General features: G+C 41.4%; 1 protein-coding gene across 10 annotated transcripts in view; it reads left to right on the top strand.

Moving 5' to 3' along the window:
- Positions 1 to 24,958, top strand: part of SLIT2 (slit guidance ligand 2) — a 297,113-nt gene that overhangs the window by 4,996 nt on the left and 267,159 nt on the right. For all 10 annotated transcript variants that reach the window (XM_075568739.1, XM_075568766.1, XM_075568749.1 and 7 more), the window contains exons 3-4: positions 389 to 460; positions 12,640 to 12,711. In XM_075568739.1, coding sequence (XP_075424854.1) covers positions 389 to 460; positions 12,640 to 12,711 — 144 coding nt within the window. The remainder of the gene's footprint in view (positions 1 to 388; positions 461 to 12,639; positions 12,712 to 24,958) is intronic.

Raw genomic sequence — 24,958 nt, 5'->3', positions numbered from 1 at the left:
TTACTTACAGACAACAACATTCTCCCCCCCCCCCCCCCCACTCCACTCCTTTTGTTTCTGTCCTTATGCTCCATGGGGGAGAAGCTTTTTAACTCAAGGGGGTTATTCATTACTCTGTGATAGCGCCCAGATCGGCACTATCTCAGAATCTTCAATGAAGTCTAAGGGAGTTTCTGTGCGATTTGTGGCCAGATTGACACAATTACTGTTTAATGAATAATCCCCTTAATTTGATGTGAAAATTTCAGCCTGGGTTTGGAATGCCTCAATTAATAAAGTGGTGGCAGTGTAAATTGCTAGCCGTGGGACTGCAGCAATGGCAGGTATTAATGGCGGCATGATTAATGGTTGTATTAAGACCCATTTTATTCTATATTGTGCATTTCAGGCAGCTCATGGAAAACAAGATTAGCACCATTGAAAGGGGAGCATTCCAAGATATGAAAGAACTGGAGAGACTGTAAGTATTTTTAATGACAAACCTGACTACGTGTTTATATTTCGTCTGCTTCTCTCAGGTCTTGTTTTAATGTTTACACGGCTTATTTAGGGGTGCAGCACCTCCAGGAACCCACATTTAATTAATTATAACATGTTTAAGTGATTCAGTGTGCAAAAAGAAATTGAGCACTTGCATATATTTTGACGTATTTTTTTTTTTTTTAAAGTTATTTTGTAAATATGTCAATCTGTTGGGAAAATGTAGGAAGAGTTTGATTTTTCTCTTGAGTGATAGAACTGTGTTGAACAAGAGTTTGCACAGGCTAATCACCCCTTGGTGCCCTTCTCTTAGCCTTCAGACAGACACAGCATATGAAATATGTATTTATGTATGTATTTGAAAGGGCACGTACGCACACACACTTTCAAAGAAGCCAAATCAGACACATTTCTTTCCTTTAAAGATCTATTTTATCGGACATGTATTTTTTTTTTTACTTTTGCCATTTCCATGGTAACAAATGCTTTTGGAGAGTTTTTTTACAATCTTGTTGCACTGTGTTTTGGTGATGAGACTGTATAAATTGTCCGAGCTTGGTCCTTTGTTTGCAAAGTAATTATGAAGCCATCGTTGGTCAAACAGATAAAAACATAAGTATCTGATAGTTAGAATCATCTCAGAATGTTCGCTGAGAAATACAAAGCAGGTTGCAAATAAGTGAAACAATAACTGGAAGGGTGGGAATAAATAAATATATATATATTTTAGGAAGCCAGTTGCATTGATGCGTTTACATTTTTATTATTTGACCTACTATGTGGATGCCCTATGGATGTAACTACTATGTAATGGGTCTGGGGCGTTCTGAAGGCCCTGCTCATTTTTACTTTATCACGTTCGAATGTGATCTGTCACTAAGTGGAGCGGTCACGTGATGGTGATTACCGGAGGGGCTACGGCATTTTGCCCCCTGGCATTCAAAAAGTTAAGATGTGCCGTGAGGGGGGGGGGAGTGTGAGGACGACAATTACATGTATTTTTGCAAAAATATCTTCTTTGTCAGTTACAGAAGCAATCCACTGTGTTTGAGATTTTTTCCTTTTTTTTAAAAAAATTTCTCCACAACTGCCCCCTCCCCAACGACCAGGGGTACACCGTTCCCATGGTATGGCACCTAGTACAAATGTCTACCTCTCCTCCCACCCCATGGCACAAAGTGACCACAGGCCTTCTGCTTGCTCCCGCAGCCAATCGATGTAACGTCATTAGGGCAATATATGGCGGATTTCTATTAATTCCCTAGGAGCCATGTTTGTATAAATATTTTTTTATTTTTCAAGAAAGCTACAAAAATTAAAGTCTTGCCTTTCAGGAACAGGTGATCTCTCTCTCCTCTCTCTCTCTCTCCTCGCTCTCTCCTTCTCGCTTTCTCCTTCTCGGTCTCTCATTCTCTCTCTCTCCTTCTCTCTCTCTCTCTTCTTCTCTCTCTTTCTTCTTCTCTCTCTCTCTTCCCCCTGGTTAAAGTAAACTTTTTTTTTTCTCAATCAATTTCTGAGTGGACTGTTTCTTTAAGAGGGATTCTACCTTTAAAAGAGGTCACATATGTTGTGCAACTCACATCTGTGTTGCCTCCTACTTGACCAGGACTAGTACTGTGTGATTGCTGAAGGATGCACACTCCTCTTATTGGGATTTTTGCCCTGTGAATAAACTTCTGCATGTACAGAACAGTGTGTTGTGTGACTGCTGTCACCACACAGGGTTAATTAGTGAACGGTAATGAACTTGCTCTGTGCAGTTTGAAAATAATAGTTATCTAGGTTTTTTTTTTTTTTTTTAAATAATTAATAGCAGCTGTATATTTTTATTAACAGGAGTACAAATTTCAAAAGGAATACAGTATCTTCAAAATAAAAATAGGAACATTGTTAGTCTAAGGCTGTCCATGGTCAGCGCTTATCCGCTGAGGCGCGCTGACGCGCGCTGACGCTTGTCAGTAAGCCCCTGCAGCCGCAATGAGAGCGGCTTTAGCAGGGGCTCGCGCACGCTTTCGCAAGCGTGCGGAGGCGTAGCCGACAATTTTTTTTTGTTTGAGCGCTCACGAGAGCGCAGGGCCGGTCACGCGAGCGGTTCGCCCAATGCTCCATGACGTCACTGGCCCGCCCCCCGACACACCCCCGGACGGCGCGCGAACTAAGGCCAGGCCTCAGCCTCCGCACAGCTGAAGTCTGTCTGTATGGACTCAGCCTTATTCAGGGGGTGGGCAACTCTAGTCCTCAAGGGCCACCAACTGGTCAGTTTTTCAGGATGTTCCTGCTTCAGCACAGGTGGCTCAGTGTGCTGAAGCAGGGATATCCTTAACCTGAAGTAGCCCCCCCCTGTCTAATATTTATAGTTATTCACACGTTGGCAGTATATTTCTTATGGAATGTATCTATTTTCTCTTAAACCTTAAAGTTGCAGTTCTACTTAGCAACCCCAGAAAAAGTTCTTTTCTTTTTTTTTTTTCTTTTATGCTTTTTTGTTTTGAGCGATATTGTAAAGCATTTTTTGGAGGAGGTGGCGTGCATTAAATGACGATCACTACTGGGATTTTCTGAAACCTGCTTTTAAAGTGAAAACCTTTATTAAAATACTTTTGGGATATTGCATGCAGGTACTATGGGATACCCTACTAATTAAAATGATGTCGCTGCTAAATATTCAATACCACATAAACTTAGGCGACAAAGTATATTAACCGTTTCTGTGCTGGACAGACCTGCACATTCATTGTTGCAGTGCCACGCATCATTGAAAAGGTTAAAAACCTGCTATGCGATTTTCAGGTATGATGTACTTGATGTAGAAATATGTTTTTTATTGTATTGCAAAATACCATTTACTTTTCCCTTGCCCTTTTTATGAAAAAATGGATTGTAATATACTTTTTTCTGTGTTAGAGAAATATTGAGGTAGTATATCATATTTGCCACTACTGTGATCTAACTATCGCTTTGTAACTCCTGCACGGACAATTTAACCGTAGAATCGCCTCAGTACTTTTGCCTTAGTAACGGCTCCGGCCAGAACACTGCTACCTAAAATTGCTGAACAGGGTTTAGTAGGTGAATGTGTTTTGAACTTTAAACGTGTGTGTTAATTATTCCATGCATTTTTTATGCTGTTTTAGACCTTACATAGAAAAGTAAAATGTTGCAATGATCAGATCTGCATTGCAGAGCAGACAGTGCCAGTGTCGGCCACTAGAGCAGCGGGTTCAACCTTTTTTGGGTTAATGAACACTATAATTATATTGTGAAATTCTTCGGCACCCCAACCCTCTCTAATAGCGTGTCTGAGATCAGATGCATTGTAAGGAACCCCAACCCTTTTTAATAACGTGTCTGAGATCAGATGCATTGTAAGGAACTCCAACCCTCTCTAATAGCGTGTCTGAGATCAGATGCATTGTAAGGAACCCCAACCCTCTCTAATAGCGCGTCTGAGATCAGATGCATTGTAAGGAACCCCAACCCTTTTTAATAACGTGTCTGAGATCAGATGCATTGTAAGGAACTCCAACCCTCTCTAATAGCGTGTCTGAGATCAGATGCATTGTAAGGAACCCCAACCCTCTCTAATAGCGCGTCTGAGATCAGATGCATTGTAAGGCAGAGTTCAGGGTGGCTGCTACGTGGCGCGCGTGCGCACGTCCGTCGCAAATTCGGGTTGTTCGGCGGGAGTGTTCAAACTGTAAACTCCACCGGCGGCAAAGTGCAGCGTTGACGCTGCTACACTTTGCCGCTACAACCCGAAATGATATTTGGGGCGGCAGTCGCTTCACATGAGCTGGTTCAGTGAACTAGCTCCGTGACATGTTCGCCCCGCCCCCAAACACTGCGACCCAACTCCTGCAACCTGGGCACAGATCGCCGGACTGCAGGAGCACGCGGGGGAGACGTGCACGGACGCAAGCATCCGTAGCAGCCACTCTGAACTTGGCCTAAGGAACCCCAACCCTCTCTAATAGCGCTTCAGAAATCAGATGCATTGTAAGGAACCCCAACCCTCTCTAATAGCGCTTCAGAAATCAGATGCATTGTAAGGAACCCCAACCCTCTCTAATAGCGTTTCTGAGATCAGGTGCATTGTAAGGATCCCCAACCCTCTCTATTCTGGACCCAGGCTCATATGTAGCATGTGAGTAAGTCCAAGTAGCTTAACTCGTCCCCTTTTAAAGCACACAAAGTCCTTCTATTTTCTTCAACTTTATTGAGGGGAGTTAACAGAAATATAAAAGTTATATATGTGGATTGTGCTAGCAGATTTCTCTTGTCAGGAGAATAACCTATGAGAGGAAGGTGTCCTGCTATGTGGAAGTGCTTCCCAGGGGGAAGGCAAAAAGGATTTCCTTTTCTGAGGGAGCAGTGGAAGAAGTGTCTACTCACTTTGGCTGCTTGTTGGAAAAGAGAGAACACACTTTCCTGTCAGACAGGAACACACTAAGGGGCATAGCAATATGCAGATAAAGCAGGGGGAGAGGACTAAACCAATGTCAAACTGTGAGGATTGGTAGGTTGCCAGGGCAGCTGACTAGAGGCTGTGTAAAAGGGAATTACTTGTAACAACTATGTTGCAATATACACAGCCATGGCTGCTTCAGAGAAGGGAAAACCCTGTAACTTTAGCAGGGGAGGGCTGGCAGCCTGAGAGCAGGAAAAATACAGAGAAATAAACAATCCTGTGCCAGGACCCTCTCTAATAGCGCGTCCGAGATCACATGCATTGTAAGGAACCCCAACCCTCTCTAATAGCGTGTCTGAGATCACATGAATTGTAAGGAACCCCAACCCCCTCTAATAGCGCGTCTAAGATCACATGCATTGTAAGGAACCCCAACCCTCTCTAATAGCGCGTCTGAGATCAGATGCATTGTAAGGAACCCCAACCCTCTCTAATAGCGTGTCTGAGATCAGATGCATTGTAAGGAACCCCAACCCTCTCTAATAGCGTGTCTGAGATCACATGCATTGTAAGGAACCCCAACCCCCTGTAATAGCGCGTCTGAGATCAGGGGCATTTTAAATTCTTCTGTATTTGGTACGATTTTCAAATGACCTGAAAATGGCAGGGAACCCTTTAGGGATGCCCGGGGAATCCAACGGTTCCTACGAACCCCTATTGAAAAACACTCTCCTTGAGGCCTACAATTATTTAATCTTAAATATTTCTCTAAAATACCATATGATTAAATAACACCATGCCAATCACTTTTTTTTTTTTTTTTTAATATTTTTACGTTTGGGGCTTTTATTTTGGAGTAATTGCGTTTGCCATTTTCCTTTGTGACTGCAGTGTCACATAGCCATTTTGTCCATAATACTTTTGTACATTGTGACCAAGAGAAGTAATTGGGATGCTTGTGACTGCAGAACAGTCATGGCATGCCACAAATTCAAAGATGAAAGAAGACCACAGGAGTTTCTCACACATGCAGGTCAGGGGCAGAGTTAAACTGCTTACTATTTAAGGGGCCTGGATACTGTCTGACAGAATTCAACTAGTCCAACACACATGGTTCCTTCATAAGCGTCTTTATTCCTTGAACGACCGGTGTGTCAATTCCACCTGTTCTTTCTGAGTGTCAGAAACAGACGTACTTATAGATAAAGAAACCTGCTCAGTGAATTATTGAAGGTAGTCAAGATCTCATAAACTCATTTGATAACTTCACTTGTGAAAATATATTATGAACCACATAATTAAAGCATACATATCAGCATTGAAATCTCTGCATGAGAACAGTACTATATATGTACAGTACTGTATATTGTAACTACATGGCCCATACTATACTGCTATACATACTACACTATATATACACTATATATATTGTGTGTGTATATATATTTGTGTATGTATGTATGTATATATCTCTTCTTACCATGATTGAAGATCAAACACAACATGGAGGTTATTTATTAAACTGTGCCGAATGAGGGAATCTATTTAGCACAGGTGGCTCAATCACTCCCTGCTTCAGCACAGGTGGCTCAATCACTCCCTGCTTCAGCACAGGTTGCTCAGTCTTCGACTTCCAATATTTTGTTTTTTATCATTTGTTTTTGTGATTCTACCCAGTGAGAAGTCTAATTACCTCTTGAATTCTTCTTCACAAGGTATGTTTAATTCTTCAAGCTGGTTTAATATTACGATCGACTTTCCACTAGCGTCTAATGTTAACGGGGTCATAGTTTTTCTTTGTGCTGGGTCCGCTAAGATCTTTCTGAGAAGTTAAAGTCTGAGAATAAGGTTTTTGAATGAAAACCAAGATATATATGCACAGTTCCTTTATACCAGTCACCAGCTGTTGGCTAAAAGTAAATATTTCATATTTGTGCGGAAAAGCTGAGAGAATTCCTTCTGTTTACAAGTGCCAAATCCATCTGATGGAGGTACATTGTTATGGGACAACCAATTCATCTCCTTGGGACCCTGGAATTCAGAACGATTCCCAAGGCAACCTGTGGATACATTACAAATATACCTCCTCTTTTTTTTTTTTTATACTCCCGATTAACACAGACTGGGCTAAAAAGAGGACCGGAGGTTTTTCCGAAGTGAAAGACAAGCAGGTGTTAACTTTTTGTAGCAAATTATGATTGAATGTGGGAGCACAAAGGCCTGGGATGAGATCAACTCCATTACATCCCATTTGTAAATCTAATAAATGAAATCCGTGGGAAGAGTATGAAACATTCGCTCGTGCTTCACAGCTTGGCACAATGAGTGGCAAGTCCTGACTGTGTGTCTGTTGGAGTAAAGCCGGGTGGTAGTACAATACGCTGGGAATAACAGTGCAAGAAGACCTGAGACTATTCAGTAGCACATCTGAGAAGCAAGCCACTGAAAGCACTTACCCATTTAACACGTTTTGTCTTTTTTTTTAATATATATATATATATATTAAGGTATATGTATTAACTTTAAAAACCTCCACTCCAAATAACCACAAATAATACTGAGACCATTATATATATATATATAGGCAATACGATACCGTGTTTGAGACGAATATCAAGAGGCAGCACTCCAATGGATGGTCAAAAAAAGCTTTGTATTGTTAAGACAACGTTTCGGTCCTCCTACATGCGGGACCTTTTTCAAGCTCACATCACCTTGAGAAAGGTCCCGCATGTAGGACCGAAACGTTGGTTATGATGTCTTAACAATACAAAGCTTTTTTTGACCATCCATTGGAGTGCTGCCTCTTGATATTCGTCTCAAACACGGTATCGTATCGCCTATTTATTTTCTACAGGATTTGCACCTATCACCTTGATTTACCCGACGGAGTGCCTATTGTTCTTGTTTATTTGCTATATATATATATATATATATATATATCTCATATATATCATATATATTTTTTTTTTTATCTTGGGTTCTAGGTGGGGGACAGCAAGTGAAAGACCTTTTCAAAAAAAAATTATGTCATTGACATGTGTAATGGATTAACCTTTTCTCAGCCGAAGGTCCGGCAGTCCCCTCCTTGCCCACTGAACTTCCAGCATTTGCGGCCATTTGATTGCTTCAGTAGTGATCAGAAGGCCGCAACCCCCTCCCCCCCCCGCACTATGCTGACGAAAATAGAAGTTGAGGGGGTTCCACGTCCCTTTTGATTGGTCAGAGCGCTCTAATGGAGTGTCCAGCCCTAAGAAAATAAGCATTTTTGCTATTATGTACTTTGGGTGGGAGGGAAATCCCGTGTGCTGAGCGCCTAAAAATTATTGTCGTCTGAGTTGTGCTGCTGACTAACCTGTCAATCACTGCTGCATCCATCAACAGCACAACCTATCCTGCTTTAGGCTGAGTTCAGGGTAGGAACTACAGCCGCTCGCATCCGTGCGCGCCTCCGCCGCGCGCTCTTGAAGCCCAGCGATCTGTACCTTGGCTGCAGGAGTTGGGTCGCGGTGTTTGGGGGCGTGGCTGGGGGGCGGGCGAACGTGTCACGGAACCAGCTCACGTGACGCGACTGTAGCCCGAAAAATCATTTTGAGTTGTAGCGGCAGAAAGTAGCAGCGTCAATGCTGTACTTTTGCCGACGGTGGAGTTTTCAGTTTGAAAACTCCCACCGAACTACCCGAAATTGCGAGGGACGTTGCGTGCGCACATCGCGTAGCATCCACCTTGAACTCTGCCTTAAGTGTGGCACCCTGACTTCCAGTGCAGCTTAACTTGTGGCAGGGGGGGGAGGGGAGGAGGGAGGAGATTGCATGTGTCTGTGTGTGTGCCACAGTGTGATATTTCTATGACACAACACACTGAAATTTAAAGCCGCTGACAGGGAGGGGGGTGGGGGTGAGGAGTCGCTCTCCCCCTTCTGTTTTTGTTTTACTAACCTCTGGCTCCTAAAAAGTTTATTTTTGTCCACCCTTGTGTTTTTTTGTTTTTTTTTTTGTCCTCCAGTATGTGAATAGGACCAGGGCTTGTGCATTATTAGATCACTTGGTTACTACATCAGTAAGGCAGGAAAAATCTGAAATGGGCAGCACCCTCTGCATGTTTATTTTTTTAAGGTTTCGTTACGCTAGTTTTTTTTTTATCTTTGTTCGCTGATTCTCCCCCGCCCCCAAATGTTTTATTCCTCAAAAATGAGCCCCAAACCTAAATGAATATGGATGCTAATCCCCTCTCACTCTGTTTTACCCTTAAAGCTTATCTCAGAGGATTAACATAAGACATTTTATCTGATAAAATACTTATCAAATCTGGTGCGCCTAAGAAAAAATTAAAATTAGGTTGGTAATCTGTTATTTTTTTTTTTAAAGGGCTTCACATGGATCTAATTTACAGAATAGCTCATATTGGGGGAACTGGTCCTGTAAATGGTGACTTAGGCCTTTTTATATAAAAAAAAAATAATAGGTTTAATAAGTAAAATTATTTTTCAACCATCAATCTGATGAGCATGAATTTAACCGGACACATTTTGTCACAGAACGCAACTAAGTTTAATGGTCGTTTCATGACCCACAGCAATAATACTTGGAAGCATGGAAGTTGCAATAAAGTGAAAGAACTCCATGTAGCACCTCCCCAAATCAGTGGCCTGGGATCTCTGCCTCGTTCCCCTGAACAGAACAGGAAGTCCACGGCTTCGGTTTACTGCAGCTGTGACAGCTCTAGAAACAATTAAAATCCCCACGATGTTCAATGAATGTCACGCTAGAGCCCCAGCTCTTGAGTGGCTCACTAATAATAATAATAACTTTGTCATATAGCGCTTTTCTTCTAATTAAAGTGCTTCACAATTACAGTACGGTGCGCGGAACGCAGCACACATGATTATTACAGACACAGCCCCTGCCCAGACGAGTTTATAATCTGTTTTTGGTGCCTGGGGCACAGGGAGATAGAATGACTTGGCCAAGGTCACAAGGAGCTGACACCGGGAATTGAACCAAACTCACACTCCGTGACGTTGTTTACAGAGTCCATGTCTTTACTCACTGAGCCGCTCCTTCTCATAACGGCACGATAGGATCATTTGACGGTACATTCTTTCTCAATAAATTTTTTTTTTTTTTTAGCAAATCAGAATAAAGCCAAATGGTATTATTTGTCATTGTTCCTTAGCATGGCTTAATAAATATGGCACTTAAATAAAATCAGATAAGCGTTATTGACATGACAGAAAAACATTTCAGTATTGCCAAAGGATGAATAACAGGAGGCAGGATATAATGTTTACACAGCACATGGGTAACAGTTACACACAAGGATGTGGGGTTTAGTTGGCGTCTCTGAGCCTGTGACAGGTTGTGATATAATATGCAGCCAGTCCTGCTGTGGTTTCGTCTTTTGCTAGGAGGATCTCTATTTTTTGGTTCTCTTCTATATTATTACTCACCGTGTATAAGTTCTAAATCATAAGGCACCTTAAGGCCAATTCCTTTGCTCATAAGGTGCCCTACGACTTGGTACTGTTTAATAAATTAGGACACGACCCTATAGCCCAGGGGTGGCCAACACCAGTCCTCCAGGGCCACCAACAGGTCAGGTTTTCAGGATATCCCTGCTTCGGCACAGGTGGTTCAATCAGTGGCTCAGACCAAGACTGAGCCACCTGTGCTGAAGCAGGGATATCCTGGAAACCTACCTGTTGGTGACCCTTCAGGACCGGAGTTGCCCAACCCTGCTACAGACAGTAAATGTATTGTTTCCTTGTGAGAATATTCTAACCATTTGTATTTCTACCCCTAACAGTACAACGTTACTGGCACACATTTCTTAGGTGCTGTATCATAAAATAAAAGGCTCAGAACTTCATCACAGAGCAGGTTTATTGAAAAGGGACATTCACAAAAACAAATCGTTTTTTTCAAAATAGAGCATAATAGATTGCATTTTTTTTTTCCTTTGGGGGAGCACCGTTATTGTGTATTTACTGACATTGAGCTAATTCCATTAAAGTGTAAAGAATAAAAAAATAATGTATTTCAATAGGATATAGAAAAGTTTCCATGGCCGTTTTTAAAACTTGAGGGGCTTGTTAAAATATTATAAGGCAGGCGATGCAAAATACATGGTGGTCCATTTAACACATTCAGATCAGAGTCCACGTTTTCAGCTTGTATTTCAGTATAAATCCTGTCAGAACCACTGGCATGTTTCATAGAAAAGCTTTTTTTGTGTGTTTGTCAAATTCAACCATGAATATGAAATATGTCTGTTTAACAAGTTATTGCTCAATAATTCTCTTTCATATTAAGATTTAAAACAGGGGAGTACAGTCTTACATGTGCTTAGATAGTGGTGGCCAATGAATAAGCATATATTTTTCCATCTGTCACCATGCTCTCCTCCATATACAGCATTTCTCTGTCTTTTCTCGCTCCTTTCCTTTGTACTTTTGCTTTCCAACTCTTTACTAAACCCAGTCAAAAGCACAGAAAGTCTCAAACCTTTTGCTGTCCTTGCTGGCTTGAGTTGTGACATCCTTCCCCCCCCTTTCCAAATTCAAGAGGATTCTCTACATTTAGGCCAGTTGGCAATCATATTTGATATTTCTAGATCAAATTAGCATTCTCTATTTGCATATATTACAGTGTGTGTTTCAGTGTCTGCATACAGTTAGCATGTCTCATTGACCAAATGAAGTGTGAAGGGTTTTAACTTTTTTGAAGCTTGGCATCAATCAAAATTATTTGTTAACCTTCACACTATAGGGCATTCTGCCATGGAGACTCATTAAGGTACACACTTTCTGTGGACCTTAATTTGAAATTATGGTGAGAAGCGCTTTGCAGACCTTTTCACAAATTCCAAGGCAGAGAAGCGCTGTTGATTCTTCCCATGCCCGCTCATCCTTCCTCCGTGTTTGCTAGATGCTACTTCCATGTTCCTCTTACAAACTGCGTTCTTTCATTCTGTTTCATTTCTTACTTCCCTCAACACCTGAAACATGATACATTTTTTTGCTAAAGTTTTCCAATAGTTATTGCCTTGCTCTTCATTTACCGCATTGTATTGCTTGGGGCAGAGGTCCGTGCAAACATTCTTTACATGTCTTAAGAATGCATTGTTTCTGCAAAGTGCCACCTGGAGAGGATAGTTGGTTATTAGTTCTCCTAACAGGTAAGCCAGAGGCGAAAAAGTGAAAGCTGCTGCATTATTTCCCATTATGGGCCGGATATGGACCACAGTCTGTACTGAGTCTCAGCTTTAATTGATTTGGAAGTGGATTTGGTCTAAGTACAGGATACTGTTGAACGATTTCTTTATGGCGTTGAGCAAGATGTATTTTGTATCCTGACGCTATCTCCCTACCAGCCTATTTACAGCTACCAACTTGAATCCAAGTCAATTTGATATAGATTATTATTATTTTTTATTTAAGAAAACGAACACTAAAATGTTAAGTGGCTGATAAAATGTGACACGGTTCAGAATGATAGTTTCATTTTTTAGTGCATTGCAATTTGTGAATAAGAAAACATTAAATAAATTAAAACGCTTTACAGAAAATTACCTAAAAAAAACTTTAAAAGGTAATCATGCCTATAATAAAAAATAATAATAATTATTAATAGTAATAATAATATTATTATGTGTAGCAGGGGCACAGAGAACAGAATCGGTTGAGCATCAACAAAATAACTTGGATTGTTTCACATAGCTTTAATCATCTTTTTTTTTTTTGTCTTTTTAAGGCGCTTAAACAGAAATAACCTTCAAGTATTTCCTGAGCTGCTCTTTCTGGGGACTCCGAAACTATATAGACTGTAAGTAACCTTGAAAATATGACTAACTATTATGGTTTGTTTATAAGATGTCTTGATTTTGTGCCTTCATTTTTGACGTAAAACTCCTTTTTATACATTTCCTCCCACATTGTAAACTTTTTTTTCTCTCTCTTTGCTACTGTAACAATAAACGATGGATAGAAGATGCATGTTAACTTAACCTCTTCAGTGCCAGAGGAGCCAGTAACATCTTGTAGCGTACTATAGCAAGGAGTGGCCATCTCCAGTCCTCAAAGGCCAGCAAAAGGTCAGGTTTTCAGGATAGCCCTGCTTCAGCACAGGTGACTCAATCTTTGACTGAGCCACTGATTGAGCCACCTGTGCTGAAGCAGGGATATCCTGAAAACCTGACCTGTTGGTGGCCCTTTGAGGACTGGAGTTGGCCACTCCTGTACTAAAGGGCTTAAGAGTTACTGTTGAAAGCAAGTTTACTTTGCAAGTAGTTTCCCAGGGAAATGGCTCGATACAAGTCGCAAAGCAAAGAGCTATAGTGGACATCATGTCACGTGGATGAATGGCACTCTTCCTGTAAAGAGCTTACTTAAAGATTGCTACTCTTTTGCTAAAAATACCTTCCTCCGTTAGAAAAATGATTTTTTTTTTCACAGCACATACATTATATATGCTTTAACCGGGAAGCGAGGTGCATCTTACTCTTGAAGTATCTCCTCCCACCCCCACCCCCACCCCCTTCTGTTTCAGGGATTTATCTTAAACTGATTTTGTTATTTAACTGAACTAGTGCCATCATTTAGGGTATTTTTTATTTATTTTTTAAAATCTCAGATGTGGCAGTTTTGGGAATTTAAAATGGCCGACAACTGGTCACAAAATAACTGTGGCTGGAAAAAGGGGCAAATATTATCTTCTGGAACAATAAGATTTCTGTGAAACCAGTTGGCTTTGCTAGCAGTGCCCTACAACATAAACTATGGGGATAAAGTATAGGGGGTGATTCATTAAAAAGCCATGGTGCCGAACAGGCACTGCTGTACAGAAACTCAATTCATTTGTAGAGGAATCAATGATAACCCCCTTCAATCTGAGCCAAAATATGATGTTTTAATAGTTGTTTAAAACAATTTATCATCAATGCTTAAAGGAGCATTCCTTCCTAAAGTCATTAGTTTCAGCTCTGCGGCCCCTGTGGTTCACTGATGTAAAAAACACAGAGAAACAGAGCAGGCGGGACTACACCTTAACCTTTCTATAGTTAATACCTTTATCAGCTCTTAGTTTTTAAGAAGCACAAATACAGGACAGGGATTTTTTATACAGCTTTTCTTTGTCCTAAAAACAACTGGCATAAGACGAGCACATTTTTTTGGTGCTTAAACCTAAAACACACGCATGTAAAATTAACAACTCTCTTAAAACTATAGAACCCCTTTTTATTTTGAGATGAGTGTAACAATATCTCAGTTGTGAGCAGAGGCTGGACGCACCTTTAAATCCCCAGATGTCTTCTCACAGATCTTTATCTGCATTCCTCGGTGTGACCATTTGAAAATATGGGACAAAGGTTAAAGTCCAGAAATGTTGCTAAAGCAGGTATCTTGCAAATAAAGTGGGAATGCCATTTCAAGCGTGTCCATTTGAATATAATTAAGTCTGCTTCGGATTTTAAACCCTAGCTGGTTCTTTAAATGTATCTGCAAGACAGAAAACCTGAATCCATGGTTTTTTTCTGTCCTGGAATGGGTTTGAATGCACTGTATTTCCCTTACTTGATTGCACCCTCAGGATAACATGGTCTGTGTCTCCAATTCCAAGTGTAATAGAGCATAGATGGAGCAGACAGAAACATAGGGAGCATGAATTTCAAGCAAACTTGCATAACTCGGTTTGAAATACGCACTTAATAATTGACTTTCAATGTGCTGACATCAGGTGTGGCAAGTCTCGTGTTAAATTTCATAATGCTTTTCACTGGTGTACAAGATAGCACATTAAAGAGAATGTCGTATGTAGAGGCGGGCATAGAACTTTTGGTGTCTGCGGTATTACATTTCCTCTGCCCAAGGGTTATTGCTGATCGGACCATAAAGTGAATATCGGCTAATGGCACATCAGTGCTTTCAGAAATGCATTAACTGTTTTGAAAATATAGTTGAATCAGTGCTGTGTAACACATGCCACATGAAATCCCTATAAAAAAAAGAAAAGAAACAATTTAAGTACATTTCTTTTGATCCCGTTCTATATTTTCATCTGGATTCATGCTGACGTTGATTGATCTTCCTGAAGTGTAGTGCGGTATAATTGGTGTAATGATTCAAAGCTTGCATTTCAGCCAAGAATACAAGATCCCTCACTATTAGATTTAACAATCTGGACTGTATCAAATCTTAAGTAACAATGGCGCATGCTAAACTAGAGGCTGCTTTGCACAACGCGATGGGTGTTTACAGGCGGAATTGTGAAAAATCGACACCGTTTTCCCTTTGTAACTGATGCAGGTAAACAGGAAAAAAAAGTCACAGAATTTCTAATTTGCCACAATGTTTTTTGTACTTCTAAACATTCTATCTAATGTCTTTGCCCATTGCTTCTTTGTTATTGCAAACCATGAACCTACTGTATGTGAGAGCGGCCAGACAAGTCTACTTGCTTTTGGTTAATGATATCACCTTCAAACATTATATACCACATTACTTGCACTCAAGGTTGTGTTGGTAGACATGCTAATTATGCCAAAACATAACCCGCATGTACAATGTTGTGTGTAGTCAAATGAAATGTAATAATGATATTTGGTATATAATAAGGTTGAACAATGTCAAATGAGATGGACAACAAGCAATAAAAGGCTCATTTTGTTGAAGTCTAAGGAAACTGAAGCAGTACTCTTGCGCTCTAGAGAGTCTTATTTCCACAATGAGCTGCCCTTTTAAATATTTTGTTTAGTGCAGGGGTGGCCAACTCCAATCCTCAAGAGCCACCAACAGGTCAGGTTTTCAGGATATCCCTGCTTCAGCACAGGTGGCTCAATCAGTGCCCAAGACTGTGCCACTGATTGAGCCACGTGTGCTGAAGCAGTCTTGGACTGAGCCACCGATTGAGTCACCTGTGCTGAAGCAGGGATATCCTGAAAACCTGAGGCTCTTGAGGACTGGAGTTGGCTACCCCTGGTTTTAATGGATATTGAGTGCAGCCTGACTCCCCCAGCTTCTGTGCATACTCATCATTTGACCTCTAGTTGTAAATGAGATGCCAGGTGACAGGGGCTAGCTACATGCTTGTTTGGAAGCCTAAAAGCAATATGAAAGAAAGAGGGTTCACTGCATATGAATTATGATTAGCCACGGTTGATTGCCGCCAGCGGTCTACTATACTTTCCCTTTGCTGCCTGCTCCGGTTTCTCTTTGGACTGGCTTCCAGTGCACCGCATGGTCAGGTCAAGAAGCTGGCTTAGAAATAGTAGTACAGTTGCAGCTGTGTTTGTTGGAGCAGGAGACTAGTTTAAATAGCATTACCATTTATCCAGTCCATTAACAGGACTCTGTAAAGTAATACCAACTCTGCATAAACTGCAGGACAGTGTAATAAAATTACAAGCACTTGTTGACAGATGGGGAGCGTAAGTAAAAGAGAAGTGATATGTTTTGAGTTTAAATGAGACAGTGGGTTATTTTTTATTTTTAGCCCGGGTAAGGGTCTTAAAGGTACTTTGTACCCAATTTCGCAGCTAATTCTGTACAACAATAAATAGATAAATATGCAATATTTTTGGAACATAGAGTAGATATGATTGCTATATGTTACACACATTATTTCTGATTTGTTTTGTTTTGTTTTATATAAGGCTGCTGTGTGGTTTAAATAATTGTCTGATTTAATGGGGAGAAGGGCTGATTTGAGGGGGCTAAAGATTGCTTCACATCATAGTCAATTATAAGATGTCTATATTTTCCTGTCCGAGTCTATAGGAAGACTAAGACATACAAAACCAATGTATACATTCAAATTATTACTCTGTATGTACCAGAACACCATGAAAATATTGTACTAGTGTTTAATTAAAAAAATGAAATAATTGTGCTTCTTTATCCTCTTAGATGAGACGTTGTTAGTTTCTAGTCAACGTTTTCATGCAGGTGTTTAGTAAATCATTCATTAAAATAATGAGTTATTTATTTTCTAATTTAAAGATGCCAGCAGGCTACGGGACATGTCAGACTTTAATTAATAGAACCTGCTGTTGGTGATCGCCTTATTGGATACATACTGTACTACAGTTCCTTGTTTAGACACATGCCCGTGTCATGAAATATGGCTCGTTTGTATGCTGCAAAGTAGAATTGGTTACATTAATATTTAACAGTCTAGGGTGACTGCATACCAAATAAGTGATATTTAATGTGTGAAAAAGCAGTGGCATGCAAATACTGTAGTTGTTGGCTGGTGCCTAGTTCTGATTTTATTATCATTGGAAGATAAATCGCTGAATTAAAAGTGTATCTTTAGCTAACACTTGTGTCATTTGGCGAATGAAACAAAAGAAAAATAGGAAATTAAATTTCCTTTTCCATTTTAGCATTTCTATTAGTTCTGTTTAATCTTGTATCCCAAGAAAACTATAAAGAAATTAAATATATATATATATATATTTTTCTTTTAAATCTCCCGTTTGAAGACTGCAGTACGTCCAGTTTTTCTGCATGAAATGCTGTGTTTGTATTGACCTATATACTCATGGCAGGTTTGTCCAACAATAGTAATTTTATTGGAGAGAAAAACGATGGCCTGGTTAGTGCTGTTGTGAAGCAAATAGATCTTGACTGCTCGGTGTATCGGGAGAAAATCAATTTGCCGTTTGGCCCACTGAGTTCCAAACGTATTAGCCACTCCAAAATGATTTCACAATGCAGTTCATTGCGGGCGTCTCTTGTAGTGAAAGGGGTTTAACAGAACAGTCTATTCTATTACAAATTCATCGATTTTACTTCTAAAAAGGGAAACAATCCCTACAGTAGAAGTATATTTTGAGATCTAGATGGTTTGCCCTTTTACTCTGATCTTTTACCTTATGTAAAGAGCATCAGGATGTATTATGCACATATTATTGTCTGCTCTCTGCTGCATTTTGCTTTATAGACCAGATGATGTTCCAATCGTATGCATTTTAAACTTCACTGAAGCCGTGCACTTTATATGGACAGATATCTTAGAATACTACTTTTATTGAAATCTCTAACTTACAAAGTTGTATGCCCACTGCAAAGGACCATCTGCAGCTGCACTAACAATCTTTTCTTGCCGGTAAGCCTAACAAAAGTACTATCTGCCACATAGCAATGGGGTGTCCCAGGGAACTTCGGCTCAAACTATCCCATGTGAAATTGACGGTTTCACATTCTTTTCCATTACTTTTTTTACGGCTTCATTAATTGCCCTATCTGTTATGTTGAGCCCTAACTGGTTGTGACTTCAAAGCTCTTGAGAAGTACATGCCATTGGACATATGTCTAACTAGATCATGCATTGTATACTTTAATGAAATCTTCTTCTATAAGTGACCACACGGAAATGAACTTGGTATGTGTCGGCTCGGAAGAACTAAAAAACATTTCATTTGGCACTTAAACACGTGGGGTAGTCAATGCATCGTAACTTGTTTAACATGGCTTATTTGTTTTAAACTTATTTTTTACAATTCACATTTGTTTTGTTGTTCAGATTTGTTGTCACTGTGCAGCAAAGTTGCGACACGGTTATATACAGGGAAATCCTGTAGTGGCTTTAGATTCATCAATTCTGTGTGCGGAGATGCTACAACATACAAAATATCCCTGAATGAATTCTGCCAGCTCTGTTTGAAGTGTGAGGGACTTGATGTGTCAGCAGAGTATTCTGCTTCATTGTACTAGATAGGCCTGTTTGGCCCTTGCCACAATAAATTCAATAACAGTAACATAGGAATTGCAGGTTCCTGTTGCTACGGTTACCGTTGTCTGGACAGATTGACATCATTACTCATACAGTGATCTGCCATGATAGCTACCGCTGATTTGTTCAGAAGAGGACACTAAAGACCTTTCATGCAATGGCAGGATGACAATTCTTGATGTGCTGCATTATTTTTATATAATTAAGGAGACATGTGCAGCCTCTACTTAGTAAACACTGACATGCATTGTTTAACTCTAATGTTAATCAATGTAATAATACTAATTAAAGTACCATAGCAGTGTGTCACGTTGAGAGACTGCAAAATGTCATCATTCCCTCATCTCGTGTGGTAGAAATGTATTAATGTGCTGGTCACTTTAAATTTGCCATTACACCAAGCAAACATTCTAAATGTAAATAGGAAGAGAGCTGTTTTTTTGGTTTTTTTTATAGATATGGTAACCATTTTATGTTCAACATGATGTAGCAAAAATATGTATTTTGAGTGTGTACCGCAATTAAATGGTAGAGTTGACTAAAGATAACACCACTAACACCACCCTAACTCCTGTTACCAGTTTTAAATACCTGGGCTTATGGTTTGACTCCCACTTAACATTCGGGATGCACATTGATACCCTGACAACCAAGACCTATGCCAAACTAGGTGTACTTTACAGGAACAAATCCTCCCTAAGTCTCCTGGTCAGAAAGCGTATCGCACAGCAGATGCTAATGCCAATTATTGACTGGAGACATAGTATATGGCACGGCACCTCAAACCCACCTTAGCAAACTTGACACCCTTTACAATTCAATTTGTCGTTTTGTTCTCCAATGCAACTACAACACACATCACTGCGAAATGCTCAAAGAACTAGATTGGTCATCACTAGAGTCTAGGCGCAAAGTTCACCTTTCCTGTCTTGCCTTTAAATTCTTTATGGGCAAGCTACCTAGCTACCTGAACAAGCTCCTCACCCCTACCACATGCAGCACCTATCATCTGAGATCTGACTCCAAAAGACTGTTCATATATTTTCTTTAACTGTGCATGCAAAGTCTTGTATATAATGTACTAGCTGAGAGACCCGGCGTTGCCCAGGAGTTAAATTTCCCGCTAGGAAAAGGGGGGGGGGGAGAGGGGAGGGACAGTGGACAGGAGGAGGGGAGGGGGTGAGGGACAGTGGACAGGGGGAGGGGGGAGGGACAGTGGACAGGGGGAGGGGGGAGGGACAGTAGACAGGAGGAGGGGAGGGGGGAGGGACAGTGGACAGGAGGAGGGGAGGGGGGAGGGACAGTGGACGGGGGAGGGGGAGGGACAGTGGACAGAAGGAGAAGAGGGGGGGAGGGACAGTGGACAGGAGGGGAGGGACAGTGGACAGGAGGGGGGGAGGGACAGTGGACAGGAGCAGGGGGGGACAGTGGACGGGAGGGGGGGGACAGTGGACGGGAGGGGGGGACAGTGGACGTGAGGGGGGGGACAGTGGACGGGAGGGGGGGGACAGTGGACGGGAGGGGGGGGCAGTGGACGGGAGGGGGGGGGACATTGGACGGGAGGGGGGGGTGGGACAGTGGACGGGAGGGGGGTGGGACAGTGGACGGGAGGGGGGGGGACAGTGGACGGGAGGGGGGGACAGTGGACGGGAGGGGGGGACAGTGGACGGGAGGGGACAGTGGACAGGAGGGGGGGGCAGGGGACAGGAGGGGGGGGCACACACACTCACACACAGTGTCACACACACACACACACACACACACACACACAGTGTCACACACACACACACACACACACACACACACACACACACACACACACACACACACACACACACCGTGTCACACACACACACACACACACACACCGTGTCACACACACACACACACACACACACACAGTGTCACACACACAGTGTCACACACACACACACACAGTGTCACACACAGTGTCACACACACAGTCCCCCCCCCACACACACAGTGTCACACACACACACACACACACAGTGTCACACATACACACACACACACACAGTGAGACACACACACGTCACCTCTCCTTCCGGCCGCCGCCATCTTAGTTAGTCCGCGAGGGAGGAAGGGGGTCCTTCCGGGCGCCGCCATCTTAGGTGCCGCGTGGCAGGTACAGGCTGCCTGCCCACTGCCTGTCGGAGCACCGGGGGGGAGGTGAGTGGAGCACCGGGGGGGAGCTGAGTGGAGCCCCGGGGGGGGAGATGAGCGGTGTACCGGGGGGGAGATGAGCGAAGCACCGGGGGGGGAGGTGAGCGGAGCACCGGGCGGGAGCTGAGCGGAGCACCGGGGGGGAGGTGAGCGGAGCACCGGGGGGGAGCTGAGCGGAGCACCGGGGGGGAGGTGAGCGGAGCACCGGTGGGAGACACGGGGAGAGGAGGAGGTGTGCGCGGGTCACGATGACTTGGATTTCAGGCTGATGTTCGGGGAGGAAGAGGACCGGCGGGTAAGAGACCGGGAGATGTGCTGCTAACACTGTGAGCCCCACAACACCCCCCACCCCTACCGTGTCTGTCTGTGTGTCTGTGTGTCTGTGTGTGTCCTTTGGCCCGTCACTCCGCCTCAGGCCAATGAGAGGTGTGCGGGGGCGGGCGGGCAAAGGGACCAATGAGATTTCCCCTAGGGACAGAGGCCATGCAGACAGGCATACAGTGCTTTCACAAATATAGTATAAAGATACCCTGTTCATTTATGTAACTGTATTTGTAACCATGTTTATTTGTCTTAACTCTGTGCCCAGGACATACTTGAAAACGAGAGGTAACTCTCAATGTATTACTTCCTGGTAAAATATTTTATAAATAAATACATAATAAATAATATTGCACCTCTTTACTAGCCTGTGTCAATAACAAGAGACTGTCAACTTATTTCAATACTAGCGGAAGCGTGCATAGTCATATGCACGGGATGCAATATCGGTGATATGCAAGCAACCTTGTTTTGTGTAAAAATAGAAAACCATGTTAGAAATGTTAGTTTTTATATGTTTTTTATTAGGCATGCTCCTGTAGAGGTTTTTTTTTGTACAACTCGAGTGGATGAAAAAATCTTGGTAGAAGATCCATATGGACACTTGTGAATTAGATATATGGCTACATCTGTAGATAGATTGTCTTTCATTTAAAGCTCTGTGCAAAGTATAAATAATTTAAAGGATCTTTTACTCTTTCTTATAAATCCTGCACCTTCTCTTTCTTGTGAAATTCCCTAGCAGTTTCCAAATATTGTTAAAACTATTTAAATATTGCTGCCATTGTGAATTTTTCTAAGGAACAACTTTTACGCCAACCCAAGTCTTTTAAGCAAAAAATGGGGGTGGGAAGGGGGGTGGAGGGTGGGAGAAACAAGACTAAGGGGCCTATGCAGAGAGCAGCGAATTTTAAAATTGGCGAGTTTAATAAAAAGTAGCTTTTTTGGAGAGTTTTATTCTCCATATGCAGAAATGTGCGAATTCTGCTATGTTTAACATGAATGCGTGTGGCGAGTTTAAATTGGCGAGATACGCGCTGCAGAAATGTGTTAAAAAAAATTTGCGCCTTTTTTTTTCCTTTGCTATGGCCGCGAGCGGCAGCTTCTTGCCAACTTTTCCTGGCGAGGCAAAAAGGAGACAATCGCGCCATTTTATTGGCGCGAACAGCCGCTAGATGCCGTTCGCGCCTCTCTGAATAAGGATATTTTTAAAACTGGCGAGATGGAGGTTCTCGCCAGCCGCGAGGCGAGTTTTAGAAATAGAAAAAAAAAATTGGCGCGTTTTTCGTAACTCGCCATTTTCTGCTGTTTTCTGCGCGATTTTCTCCAAAAAATGGCGAGTTTTGAAATAGCGCTGCTCTCTGCATAGGCCCCAAAGTACTTTATCTTTATTGTTAATGAAATGTATGTTATGTGAGAGTGGAGCAATGCCCTGGGAGTCCCTCTGGCAGCGTAAGCGTTAATAAAGTAATTATTATACTATTCAATACAATTCTGATAACCTCTGTATTAACTAGACAAAGACAAAAACAAAATCCAACCGTGATGACGAGATATATTTTCTATCTGATGAAGTACTGTATAGTCAACAAGTCGTCACATTGGTGATGCACAGAAATGGATGAAATACAGTTTATTACAGATGGCTGGTGTGCCTGGTGAATAGAATAGCTAATATTTAGAGCCGTTACAGTGACATTTTAATCGATGATTAGAAAAGCCTGTTTCATGGAATAGCAAAAGGTAGAATCCTGAATAGACACTAGTCCCCTAACTTCTGCTGTCACTCAATGACTAATGTCTTTTACATTATTGTTGACTTTGAAGATAATTATCTCGCTTATAGGTGCAATCGCACTCAAACACATACACTATATTGTTATTGCAGTGAAGTGAAAGCACTCAGCCGGCCCTCTGCTCTTGTTACCCCCATGAGGCGCTAGAGAGACCAGCAATGCATTGCAAATGGTTTGCTGGCCCCTCTGGGACTTCCAAGGGAATGGTTGGCCTCCATTTGCAGGCTAATGCATACATCAAATAATATAACAAAAGAAAAAAATGAGTACAAGTCAGTGACGCTCACAAAATATCAGGAAGAGTTGATATGTCTAAAAGATGGGGAACTAATGAGCACAGTAAAAAAAAATGAAAAATAAGCAGAATATACAGTGATGTCTGTTAACGGGAAGAGTACAGCTGATATCAGGAAGGACGGAGTTAGGAAGCCGCTTTACAAAAATCTAATTTTTAGGAGTCACTACAAAACGGGCTTTCTACATCACTTATTTTCTGAATATCAAAACGATGTTACGATTTAAAAATAAGGGATGTGGTCATGGGGCAAAGGGTAAAGGAAATGTTTTGTGCAAATGTGTCAAATATATTGAAATGCATCTTTACACGTTGTTGTTATTATTAATGTTTAGATATGAAGCGCTGACATATTCCACAGTGCGTTTCCATGGAGGAACAAAATGATATACATTTATATAAACAGAATGACATACCAAATAGGGACAAACAAGGACAAATGGATACAAAAGGTAAATGGATTAATGGATGGAGCTGGATAAATGGTTCATATGTGACTTTAGTTTTGGTTCATACCAAAATAGGTGAAAAATATATATTTTATAAAAAAAACATATATGTACATTTAGGCAATAAACGAATTATTGCTTGTGCTATAGCAATATTGCTTGCTCTGGCATGAGGAAAAAATATAAAGGCTTAATAAAAGACCAATAAGGGCATTTGATGGAGTATTTCAGCTTATAGACCTCACGCACAATAACACTCTGTTTATTTCTGAAGTAATATTAATCCTCTGCTATAGAATGCGAGTTGTTTCACTATCAACTGCCAATCAGCATTGGAAAAACAACTTTTCTTTCCAGAAAGGATTTGAGATGCTGACGAAGGAATAAAGAGAGTCCCTTGACTAATATATTAAGAGGGAAGCAGCTGCAGTGTGGAAAGTCTATGAAGAGTGGTATTAACTGCCCTGTCAAAGCACTAGTCCATTTTATTTCCTTGATAAATTAAAATGGCTGCCCACCTCGGCAGTCTCTCAACATTCACTCTATTTGTGTAAATAAGTAATTGTGGACAGTGTAAATACCTTTTCTCCCTTTACTAAATCGGTACTTGGATTCTGTATTGGTATTTTGCATTTGAAGTTAATACGAACACTGGAAGGCTAGTGGTAAATGTGGTTTGCTTGGCAGACGACAAACTGTAACAGGTTTTACTTTTTCTTTTTTTACTTAAACTGAACATTTAGCCAACAGAAATGCCTCAGATGCCCCTATCCCACATAGCGGTGTAATATTTGCTATCCTTTATCTTTGACACCTGTCAGTAAAGCTGTAAAAAATAAATAAAGTACTAATCTTCAGGTAATTGAAGATTCATTGAGCATTCCATACATAGTATGTATATATCTGATGCTTCACAAGTTTTGCATATCTGGGGGAAGCCGTGTGTCTGTGTGTCGGTGTGTAAACGTCGGGTCTGGGTGTGGAACATGTTACAATTAAGTAATATCTTTATTTACATTCTACTTAAGTCCTTTCTGGTGCTAGAAAGCATTTCTTGTTTGAGTCAGACATTAGGAATAATACAAACACGGTATGGGTAATTCACTTAATTTACTACACACTTATTAAACTCACGCACGTGTGATCCTCAGCAGAGGGTCAGTACACACTGCACACATATATAACACAATCCCCAAATAGTGCTGCATGGGTAGACTCAGTGTCAGTGGTGTAGTAACCACCAATCCTGGGCATGTTGGCTTATGATGGTGCCGGCACACCGTGGGAGCTCG

The sequence above is a fragment of the Ascaphus truei genome, chromosome 1 (assembly GCF_040206685.1).
Source record: "Ascaphus truei isolate aAscTru1 chromosome 1, aAscTru1.hap1, whole genome shotgun sequence".
Lineage (NCBI taxonomy): Eukaryota > Metazoa > Chordata > Amphibia > Anura > Ascaphidae > Ascaphus > Ascaphus truei.
This window is presented reverse-complemented; position numbering and strand designations above follow the sequence as displayed.